Genomic DNA, 12,405 nt, shown 5'->3' with positions numbered 1-12,405 from the left:
GCCAAAGTAGCAAGTGATTTATCCCCAAGCATTAAACAACCCTGTCACAAGATGGAAAAAGTCAGAGAAAGGTTATAAATATTTCAAACTAGAAAAGAAAATATATTATGCTGCACCTTCTGTTTAATTAATGATCAAATCATGTGGCGCAATACCTCCTTGTGTGGCCTTGGGCTTTTATTACATAAGGTCGCTCTGGAAAGTGAGAAGGCATATCATCAACATTTAAAGGTTCATTGCAAAGATCACACACTTCAGGGAACAAAGAGAGTCAAGTGCAGATAGGTATCCAATTACGGCATCTTAATTGTTTTTATTTTAAAAGAATACATAACTAAAATACTACAAAATATGTGTTTAGAGAACCTGATGACCCCTGAAAAGCCATCAAGTCTCACTGCGCTAGCCTTTTAGAACAAGTTCTAATGAAGTAAAGTGGGACACTCTAAAGCATAAATTGTCTGGTTTCTTGTGCATTGTGTCCGAGGAAAACAAGGACACTCAGAGGTCACGCACATAAAAAATGTCTGGGGCTTCGCATTTCCTTCTCTCTTGCAGAGCACAGGGGAAGTGATCCTGGTTTTGTGACGCAGCCATTCTTTTGTTGGAAGCCAATCTAATTTAGTTACGTTATCACACTCAAAGCATAGAAAACAGGAAATACAGTATCTCTCGACTAGGACCAAACATTTTGTCAAACATCTGACAAAAGTTCACAGAAGAGATATTTTGTTAGACATGCAGGTAAGTATAGTGGGAAACCACCAAGAGGCGTTTATAGGATCTATACATCAAACTATTACATTGAAGCGGGAATACATGGGAATATTCCACAGCAACAAAGATACAGTCAACTTCAGTCTTTATCTAATTTATAGCAGACATGTAAATGGAAGATTTTTTTCTTCACAAGCACAAACACGATGACACCTAATGGGACTCGACAATATTAGAATATAAGCTAAAAGAGAATGTAAACAAACAGAATGAGTAGTAAAATATTAGTTTGCAATGCTATCATCCAGGTCCTGTGTTTACGATGAGTTTGAGGTTGCTGTTACTTCTGCTACTGAGTAAAGATTAATCGCACAGCACAGCAACTTGACATGATGCCTTTTGAGATACAAAAAAATTTGCAAAGGTTTGCGTGCACGACTGCATTAAAATGAAAGGCCACGTTCAAGATGAGGTGAGAGAGTCTGTGCAGATCTTTGTTGTTTCAGGCATATGACAGCCGACCCCTCAGAGACCACAGTCATCTTACAACCACAAACATATAAGCAGCTGCTACCCTGCTGCATAGCAACACTTGTTTACACTACAGTACATGCTGCTGCAGACAAGGAATAACAAAAGATGGTGGACTGAAATAATAAAAATATTGTAACGAAAATGACTTACGTTGAGTGAAAGACCACGGACGTATGGAAGCTGCCTGCTCATAATCGGTCATCATTAATCAAAAAAGAATGCCTGCCACCCAGATATGTGCGCGCTGATTAAGATTGCCCGCCAATATGTGCACGCCGAATCCGCCAATTAAGATAGCCCCTACATTATGAAGTATGAATTATAAAACATTGAATATTAAGAGTATGTGAACCATTCCTACCTTGGTAACTTCTCTGACGACCTCCCTAAAGTTGTGCAATCCATCATAAAAATCTAGCCATCCGTCCATTTTCTATCAATGTCTCTTAAAAGGGAACTGCACTTTTTTAGGAATGTTGCCTATCGTTCACAATCATAATGAGAGACAAGAAGAAAAAAGTTTTTTGTTTTTTTTTTGCATTCTAACTTGTAAAAATCAGCTCGTTCTTGGTGGCTATCAATGCAGCTAATCAATTCCACCTCAAAATCACTTTAAAAATGCATTCAAAAACCTTCAACAATACTTAATTTACGTTCCGTAACCTGTATAATAACCAAACTGTAGCGACATTGTCAATGTAAGAGCAAACACTGACAAACTCTTTTTCTAGCGTAATAACACATCGGCATGCTACGGTATTAGCCGTAAAAGCTAACTACGGCAAGAGATAAGCAAGCTTCTACGTCAGCACGAAATGTGTTTGAGTTTATAATGCACAACACTGCAATAGGACACCTATCTCTTTCTGGTTTTATTTGGGTAAGAACTCTATTTATGTCAAAATAGCAAGGCTTCAAATTCCACATTTTGCAGCTTCGAGTCACTTTCACCACACTCTCTCAGCTTCCATCTGCTCCACTTTACTCTCTCTTTGTGCCGGCTTCCAGAAGCAGCAGTTCATCCTCCATATATTCAAAAAGATAAAGTTTTGTGAATCCTCATTGGTCCAAAAATAGTCGTCCTCGTTGTTTGTTACCGAATCTGCCTTGATAAGAAGACACACACGTCTTTGTTTCCGGAAGTAGGCCACACAGTTGTTGCCAGAAGTCTGAAGTGCGCTGCTACGGAAACGGAAATAAATGCGTAGAGGAATTTGTTCTGGCAATAATTAAAATGACCAACATACGGTAAATATTGTACATATTAAATATTGTTATGAACGTGTCTGTTACTGCCTTATATATATGCTTGCAGTGTGTATACAAAATGTTGATGGAGGGTTTTGAAAGGGTTTTAGAGGACTTTGAAGGCTACAAAGGTGACTCCGATTAGCCGCATTTTCCAAGCGTTTATCATCTTTAAAATATTTTTTTTTAAGGTGTGTGGTTTTGTCCCTCATAATGATTGTGAATGATAGGCAAAATTTCCAAAAAAGTGCAGTTTCCCTTTAAGCAACTAAAATGTGTCAAACATGTCAAAGTGCGGAGAGTGTTTTGCTTATTACCCATCAGGCCTAGTAAATTTGTTAAATGGGTGTATTTTTTAAATTGTGTATGGTGCTATTAGACGTTTTTTATAATGTCAGTGGTCAAGTTGTGTGTTTATGTATCACATGTTTTATGTTCTCTGTTGGTTTTTGATTAATTGGACCATGAGTTGGAAAGGTTGTCTAAATTAGTACCTATGCAATGAGTCTGTTCAAGGCATATTTGTGGTAATCATTATCACGGTGGATCTTGCCCGATTGGCAGCACACCAAATTTCAATATCTCTTGACTCATGTTTTCTAAATAAACTTTGGACAATCCAAGCGCTGTAATTTGGGGACCCTTGACCATAATTAAGCAATTATTTGGCGTACTACTAGATGGAGCCTGAATGGTACACGTACCACAAAAACATTGCTTCAAAACATTCTGCCTTCGAGTGGGGTGGCACCTGTGGTGGCCTATCAGATTTTAGGGTGTGGCACGTGCCACGCCACTGGACCTAAATATTTATTAGCATTATTTAACAAGTATATTTAAAACTTTTGGCCACTTTTACACACATAGTGAACAGCAACACTGTGTTTAGATATTTAATGAAGTTATTATTTGGCATACCACTTGCTGGAGCCTGCCTGCGTACCACAGTTTGAGAACCACTGGTCTAAGTAAGTGTTCAAGGTGTCTTAAAGGGGAACTGCATTATTTTTGGGAATGTTGCCTATTGTTTTCAATCATTATGAAAGACATGACGACGGATGTATTATTTCAATGAATTCTAACTCGTAATTACACGTAAATAAAAGTCGGTTTACATCGGAGCCAATGGTAGGTCCTCTATCCCGCCCATAAAACCCAATAAAAAAACATCCAAAATGCGCCAACAATACTCCATGCACATTTTGTGACTTGAATATTAACCAAGTATTAGTGATATTGTTATTATAAGCGCTAACACAGACAAACTATATACAGCGGCGCCGTGATCAATGTTGACATCATTGACTGATCAGTTGCTTCTTCGTATACTTGCTCGTCAAACTTTATTGTAGATCATAAATCATGCCTCTCACCTGGATAGTAGAAGGACAAGGACGTATTCCGACAAACTGGTACACTTTCACAACCAATTTAGAAACGGAATGGCGAGACTGACACAAAAAGACGCTTGGTTTCCCCCCCCCCCCCCCCCTATTAGTCACGAGGATTATGAGTCATTCTTCATCTAAATGAGAATATATGAACAGCCGAGCAGTCGGCATCCTAATGACAGCAGACCTTGTACAGTAAGTGATGTTTTATTATGTTTGTTGGTTCTCATAAAGTCTGCAGTAATCAGTGATGTTGAAAAAAAAGTGAACGTTGTGATGCGTTTTTGAAATTAGTGTTATTCAAATGTTAAGTGCAATACAAATAAAATATAGTATTATTGAATGTGCCGCGTATGAGCAAAATACACACATTTTTAATGTTACCAAAAAGGGACAAGCAGTAGAAAATGGATGGATGAATAAATGTGCCTGTTACTACATTACATATATACTTACATCATGTATTTAAAACCTCAATGGAGATGTTTGGATGTTGTTTTTAAGGGCTTTAGAAGCAGAATAGAGTGGCTCCCATAGGCTCCATTGTAAACAGACATGATTGCATTTATTTAATATTTAAAATGCATCACAAAAAAAATGCTTCCATCGTCATGTCTTTCATAATGATTGTGAACGATAGGCAAAAAGTGCAGTTCCCCTTTAAGTTTCTTAGTTTTTGAGAGATAATGTTGAGAGAAGCTTGTGGTTCTTGACAAACGTTTTGAAAACATATTGTATTTTAAGTTATCTTGACAGGAAATATGGGGGTTTAAACCTAGGCAGCCAATATTGTTGGTCTGAGTAACACCACTACATGTTTAAAACATCTAAGGTGATAAAAAAAAAAACTAACTGTGGTGTGTGTTTCATTGACTTCCTCTCACAAGCCTGCCCTAGTCTCATTCCCACCCCTCCCCTCCTTCAAAGTGGGTAGCATCAGTATGGCGTCACTCCGAGGACATGTCTGCAGCCATGTCGACAATGGCGGTAGCTACAGCACAGTGCAGTGCTTGTGCAGCTTTACCAATAGAGACCAGCAGGAGGCTTTGGGAAAATCAGGCTCTCAAATGACCTGAAAGTGCAACATGCACATATGCAGCTTAGTTGTCTCACACAGTTATTGGACATGATTGCACTGTAATGCAACATTTAACACTGACATTTAAAGTCAGAGTGTATTGTAAAAATCATGACTATCACAAAAGAAGAGAACAATAATTAGTTTTTTTTTCAAATTGAGCATTGATTTTAATAAAATAGTGGTTCTATGGTTAAACAGACAAATGTTTCAGTTGTCCATGCATGCAAACATTCATAGCTAACAGTTCAGGTTAAGACATAGCGGAAAACACCACATAAAAATGGTTGCATAGGAAAATAAGCATGGATGTATAACTGACAAAAAAGGTCAAGGCTATCCTCAGGGTAAGAAGAAAGAATCACATATTGGTAACTATTTACAAGAGAAGCTTTTGTATAGATTTTTCATATTAATGAAATATCAACCCTGCATCTTTCATCGTTCTCTCTCAAAGTGCATTTAACCAGTGCCGACTGAGTTCACTCAGCATCAGCTACAATCATAAGTCGCTTAGACTAGTTGCCATATACAAACCCTGTTTCCATATGAGTTGGGAAATTGTGGAGATGTAAATATAAACGGAATACAATGATTTGCAAATCATTTTCAATCCATATTCAGTTGAATATGCTACAAGACAACATATTTGATGTTCAAACTGATAAAAAAAAAATTTTGTGCAAATAATCATTAACTTTTTAGAATTTGATGCCAGCAACACATGACAAAGAAGTTGGGAAAGGTGGCAATAAATACTGATAAAGTTGAGGAATGCTCATCAAACACTTATTTGGAACATCCCACAGGTGAACAGGCAAATTGGGAACAGGTGGGTGCCATGATTGGGTATAAAAGTAGATTCCATGAAAAGCTCAGTCAATCACAAACAAGGATGGGGCCAGGGTCACCACTTTGTCAACAAATGCGTGAGCAAATTGTTGAACAGTTTAAGAAAAACCTTTCTCAACCAGCTATTGCAAGGAATTTAGGGATTTCACCATCTACAGTCCTTAATATCATCAAAGGGTTCAGGGAATATGGAGAAATCACTGCACGTAAGCAGCTAAGCCCGTGACCTTCGATCCCTCAGGCTGTACTGCATCAACAAGCGACATCAGTGTGTAAAGGATATCACCACATGGGCTCAGGAACACTTCAGAAACCCACTGTCAGTAACTACAGTTGTTCGCTACATCTCTAAGTTCAAGTTAAAACTCTCCTATGCAAGGCGAAAACCGTTTATCAACAACACCCAGAAACGCCGTCAGCTTCGCTGGGCCTGAGCTCATCTAAGATGGACTGATAAAAAGTGGAAAAGTGTTCTGTGGTCTGACGAGTCCACATTTCAAATTGTTTTTGGAAACTGTGGACGTCGTGTCCTCCGGACCAAAGAGCAAAAGAACCATCCGGATTGTTATAGGCGCAAAGTTGAAAAGGCAGCATCTGTGATGGTATGGGGGTGTATTAGTGCCCAAGACATGGGTAACTTACACATCTGTGAAGGCGCCATTAATGCTGAAAGGTACATACAGGTTTTGGAGCAACATATGTTGCCATCCAAGCAACGTTACCATGGACGCCTCTGCTTATTTCAGCAAGACAATGCCAAGCCACGTGTTACATCAACGTGGCTTCATAGTAAAAGAGTGCGGGTACTAGACTGGCCTTCCTGTAGTCCAGACCTGTCTCCCATTGAAAATGTGTGGCGCATTATGAAGCATAAAATACCACAACGGAGACCCCCAGACTGTTGAACAACTTAAACTGTACATCAAGCAAGAATGGGAAAGAATTCCACCTGAGAAGCTTAAAAAATGTGTCTCCTCAGTTCCCAAACGTTTACTGAGTGTTGTTAAAAGGAAAGGCCATGTAACACAGTGGTGAACATGCCTTTCCCAACTACTTTGGCACATGTTGCAGCCATGAAATTCTAAGTTAATTATTATTTGCAAAAAAAACATCAGAACATCAAATATCTTGTCTTTGTAGTGCATTCAATTGAATATGGGTTGAAAAGGATTTGTAAACCAATTTATTCCGTTTATATTTACATCCAACACAATTTCCCAACTCATATGGAAACGGGGTTTGTACCAAAGTGCATTTGCCGCATGTCACTGGCCATGTTGCCAACCATCTGCGATCACATTTTCCTCACAAACAAGCACTTACATACTTTCCCCCTTTTCAGACTGCATATCAACTCACAGTAAGGCGACATTAAATTGTGGTGTAAAAACGTCTCCCTTGAGTTACATTCTAATATAAGGGAAAATGCATAAAACAAGGAGTAGTTTATTAGTTATCTTCAATTGTTGTTCTTTGTTATTTCACATATCTGATTGTGTGCTTTCAAGTATGGGCTTAACACAGCAAAACTGATCTGACAGCATCTCTAAGAACTGCCTTTAAATAGACATCACATACAGTACTATGAAGACATTCAATATGAGACAACACATTTACGCACAACACAAGACTGTAGATCAGTGAGCACTGATGAAAAGCTGTCCATTTAAAATGAAGTAAAAAGAAAAATGGAGGAAATAGTTTTATTACCTGTGTTGTTTTACTGATACTGATAGTCACTATCTGAGCTTTGCTATCATGTTGCATGGATTGCCTAAGTCTCTACAAATACCAAGTATTAAATACACTTACTAACGATAATTACCTGCAGTTGAATTGTACTTCCACACCGCAATCAAATAAACATACATTTCTCCTGTGCACAATAAAGCAGAGCAGGCAAATGTTGTCTCAAGAGTGCCTTGCTTTTATTTTGGGAACCCTATATAGCCGCGCCATATTGAACCATGAGGCATTTTGACCAAGTGGACTTGACGTTTTAAAGTGGAAGTGCTCCAAAAGCTAAGTGCTCACAGGAAAACGTTTTTTGTTTACTTTTGCGTCAACCGGATGGTATCATAAAATGAAGAGCTCTCTTCTGACACCGCTGGAATGTAAATAAAGCGATGTTGTGTTCCAGTGTGAGCTGTGAATTTAATCGTGCTCTTACTTACATGATGGCGAGGTCGCACATAGAGACGAAGATAACTAGTCTTTGAAAATAATTTGGAAGACAATTTTAGCATATACTATAGATAGAATAAGACTAGAGACAGACTGTATGTTGGGGAGTACTTGGAAACAGAGACTGAAATAGTTTAACAGTGATTTGCTCTTTTTCTACATTGTCAGTGAAAAATAGGCTTGAACTGCAAAAATGCACTAGTAGTACAACGCCATCTGTTAAAAAATACTTCAAAAATAATATATCTTTGCACTCACAGACAAAACACCCACAGCATGTTTGCTGTCGACTTAACAGCTATAAATGCTACTTTTTGTATTTCTACAATGGGGATGATACCTAAAAAAAAATCAAACCTACTGCACATTGTGTCACAGTGTTATAGATACAATGAAATTGCCAAAATGCAGTGATGTGGACAAAATAAATGCATTTAGTAACGATGATCAAACTAATTATATTTACTACCATACTTCCCATCACATGCATAAGGCATTTCAATGGCATGAAATAATACTGTAGATCAGGGGTGTCAAACTCGTTTTCATTGAGGGCCACGCAGTTATGGTTGCTCTCAGAGGGACGCTTTTAACAATGAGTAATATATGAATGTACATGTATATGTATATATGATACATTAACAATATATTTTTTACATAAACTGCAAAAAAATATTACAGTTTTACTTTAAAAACTGGCAGCTCAGTCACCAGAATTTTACAGTAAAAGCAGTGTTTGTTTTTTTACAGCATATAAAAAAAAATTAATAAATGGAATGGAAAAACAATACCACTGTTTTTGGCGGAAAAAATAATGCAACAGAGCTGCCAGTTTGTTTGTTTTTTACCGTAAAATCTTGTTTTTATGTTTTTTTTCTCTTACTGTATATGGGGGGAAAAACGGTACCAATGTCTATTTTACAAGAAGAAACTTAGTCGGCGGAATTTAACCGTAAAATCTATTGTCAATTTTACAGTCTACAATTTGATTTATAATTTGTTTAGAAATCGTAAGCCAAGCAGATATTTAAGTACAATATGTATCCATATTTTAACAAAAAATATTTTTGGAATACATGATAATATAATAATTTGATAATATTGAATTTTAAAACATATGCAATTGCATGCAGTACATGATTTGTAATGTCAAAAGGGAAAGAACAAATATATTTAGTAAGGAAAGATTAAGCATGTTATTAACGCATATTTATTTCGCGGGCCACATAAAATAATGCGGCGGGCCAGATTCGGCCCCCGGCCTGGAGTTTGACACCTGTGCTCTAGATAAGAGGCATAATGACCAGAAACTTTTGGAAGATAATGTGTAAGAGATAAACCTCTTCATGAAGCACCCCTTTCATATGCAAGCATTGTTGCATGGCATCTACATCAAATCGCAAATGACTGGCATGATAAAAGTTGCAGCATCTCCAGCAAAGAGCACGTTTTTCCCCCGGCACATGTTCCCGGGTTACGTAAGGTGAACATGCCCGCAAAAGGGCCCCGAGCTGTACGGAACCCCTAACATCAAATGCGGGGTCATGTTATTCAATTGTATGGATTTGTTTCCAAATATCTGAAACGGTCAAGTACACTTTAGTCACCACTAAAAATATACCCGGGAGGAACGTTAAGTGTGATAAGAGTTATTATATAAAGTGGATCCATCCGTTCTCCCATTCCTTTGGCGGTGACATTTTGAAGCGGTGACGCCGCACTTTGTAGTTATTCCCGTTGTTGTTATCCCAAAACTCCTGGCCGCCGACCTGGTATTTAATGGCGAACTGCAGCATGCCTCCGTTCTCCATGTAGGTGGGCATGACCACCTTGAAGGAGAACTTATCCGTGGCGCCGTCGCTGGACTCGGGCACGTAAGACGCCAAGGAGTCCATGCAGGTGAGCCAGTTGTTGAGGGAGTATCGCAAAGAGACGCTCTTCTCGAAGGCCATGTTCAAGACGCGCACGAAGCCGGAGAGGCTGAACTCGTCCGTCTCCACTCGCTCCAGCAGGACTTTCACCTCACGCACCCTCTGCTCGAAGCCTGGAAGCGCCGCCGGGTTGGAGAACTGCAGCTCCATGAAGACGGACTGCGGAGGAGCTCGGGGGAACTTGGTGGCCATGTGGTTGAAGTCCGTGTATTTGGGTAACTTGGCCAAAATACGCTCGGGAACTTCCGGCTCGTCCGAGTCGTCGAAGTGTTTCACGGAGATGAGCTCCAGCCCTAAAGAGTCGGCGAAGCGAACCTTTTTCTGACTTGTCGGACTTCTGCTGCGGGAGATCTCCAGCTTGGCCCTCTCCGTGGAAGTCGGGAGAGACTTGCATCTCCGGCGCAGGCTGGGACTCTGCGGGGGCTTCAGGAAGGTCTCCCGGCCGCGCGGTCGCTCGTCCACGACGGGGCTCTCGACGGGCTCGCAGGTGCCGTCCATGATGTCCATCTCCTCGCCATCTTCCAGGCGTGTGTTGGCCGCCGCCAGGCTGCCGAAGAGCCCGGCGATGCAGCTGTAGTTCCTGGGCAGGCAGGTCTTGGGGGGCAGCATGACTACGGTAGGGCGCACGGACTCTGCTTCCATACAACGCCGCAGACCCTGCACTGCGGAGCCGAGCTCGGTAGTCGTGAGGAGGAAGGGGGAAGGAGGAAGACGACCGGCGAGTGGTGGGAGAGATGAAGCTGTCAGGTGTCAGTGCCCCACTCGCCGATTGGCGCCCGGGCTGCGTCACGTTGACTCCCGAGACCCGCACCAATAGACGGAGGTGTTGTTCCGCGCAGTTTGCTGTCCGTTTGAATTTATTTATATGAGAAGTGCTGCACGAAGCGAAGCGACTGAACAGCTTCCCCTGCAGGCGAACACAGCAGTGACGTGGGCTCACTTTGACGTGTACGTGCAGAACGGAGCGTTGCACAAAATGGTCCCCCCCCCCTCCCTCCCCTTGTAATGCACCCCGCATATGCAGTTTCACGAACATGATTATATAAATATTTGAATCGCATGCGGCGCGACTATGAGCATCAGCTGTGCAAATGCGTTGCATAACAGAATAAGTCATTCAACCATGCCAGACCGGGCTGCAGCAGTCATCTCTGCCCCGCCCTCTTTCACACGTCACAAACTGCAAAAGAAGTGTTGCCATGACGACAGCGTTGCGCCGCACATACACTCAGCGGCACCGAAAGAGCTTGGTTGGAATATAAAGTATGTTTAAAGCTTGTAAAACGCAAACCATACAAGCTTCTCTATGATGGTGCATGCTACAAGAAATCTGTGAAGATGGTGAGTCAAACACAGACGTTTTATATGGTTGAAGTTAGAGTTTATAGAAATGCATGTGTCATTGATCATAGTTGCTCACAAATACAAACACACTAGTCCAAAGTTATAATGATAAATATCAAATCTTATTGTCAACCAGTTGTTGGATAAATAATGCCACAATTTTCATTTGGTGAAGCCAAATATTTGATATAGCTCACCAAGGCTAATATTGTGCTGCCTAAGTGTGAGGTATTAGTGGGATTATCATTTTAAGCCTTTTATTGTCATCACAAACCCATAGTGCAAGTGCATCAAAGCAGTCATAAGCTTTCACAAATCACATGTATATAAACAGAGTCTATAAAAGGTCAGTTTACTAAGGGGTTAGAAGTGATGGTGCCACTTAAGGCAGTGGAAAACTGGAACAAAGAGATTATTTATTTGCTTCACAAATGAAAAGAACGGGACATTTTAAAGTGCATCGATGGGAGAATAAAAAGGAACCGCTTCAAAAAGGTAGCTCAGGAAATGGAGAATGCTGGCTTCAATTGGACTACCGAAAACAAAATACAAATGAGATGGAAACGAATTAAGCAGACATATCACAAGGCAAAGAAGAAAGTGAACACACAAACCTTTTCACACTGCCTTTGTACACTCCAAAATGATTAGCAATAACTGTATTCTACACAACTGGCAAGCTTGTACAAAACGATAGCAACCCTCATCTGGAGCCGTATCGGGGCACGAACAGTCTTTTCCTTCTGACCCAAAACTCTCATCAATCCACAAAGCCTTCTGAATGAACTCCGAGTTATTCGAATGTTTTCTTTCCACGTCTCCCCGTTTGAAAATTCCTTCAAAACAACTCTCTGCCACTAGTCTTTCTTTGCTTCGGACCCACATCCGCTCCGAAACCTTCTTGGTCGTAGTGTTTTATTGATTGATTGATTGAAACTTTTATTAGTAGATTGCACAGTGAAGTACATATTCCGTACAATTGACCACTAAATGGTAACACCCGAATACGTTTTTCAACTTGTTTAAGTCGGGGTCCACTTAAATTGATTCATGATACAGATATATACTATCAAATATATACTAACATCATAATACAGTCATCACACAAGATAATCATCAGAGTATA

The 12,405-nt window shown here is 40.2% G+C and overlaps 2 protein-coding genes across 4 annotated transcripts in view; one reads left to right on the top strand and one right to left on the bottom strand.

Annotated features, from left to right (window-relative positions):
* Nucleotides 1-5,124: 5,124 nt before the first annotated feature.
* Nucleotides 5,125-10,916, bottom strand: LOC133634016 (protein phosphatase 1 regulatory subunit 3E). Its single transcript, XM_062026917.1, has one exon. The coding sequence runs from the start codon at nt 10,575-10,577 to the stop codon at nt 9,657-9,659; it is 921 nt and encodes a 306-aa protein (XP_061882901.1). The 5' UTR covers nt 10,578-10,916; the 3' UTR covers nt 5,125-9,656.
* Nucleotides 10,032-12,405, top strand: part of LOC133634023 (uncharacterized) — a 22,749-nt gene continuing 20,375 nt past the window's right edge. For 2 of the 3 annotated variants that reach the window (XM_062026940.1, XM_062026951.1), the window contains exon 1: nt 10,032-11,276. The gene's annotated coding sequence lies outside the window, so the exon portion shown is untranslated. The remainder of the gene's footprint in view (nt 11,277-12,405) is intronic. The other variant, XM_062026930.1, reaches the window with a different exon arrangement.

The sequence above is a fragment of the Entelurus aequoreus genome, linkage group LG02 (genome assembly GCF_033978785.1).
Source record: "Entelurus aequoreus isolate RoL-2023_Sb linkage group LG02, RoL_Eaeq_v1.1, whole genome shotgun sequence".
Classification (NCBI taxonomy): Eukaryota; Metazoa; Chordata; class Actinopteri; order Syngnathiformes; family Syngnathidae; genus Entelurus; species Entelurus aequoreus.
Note: the sequence above shows the minus strand (reverse complement) of the source record. Positions and strands in the feature narration are given on the sequence as shown.

Bases quoted from the DNA above. Each gene is read 5' to 3' on its own strand.
- LOC133634016 (XM_062026917.1), bottom strand. From the start codon at position 10,577: ATGGAAGCAGAGTCCGTGCGCCCTACCGTAGTCATGCTGCCCCCCAAG.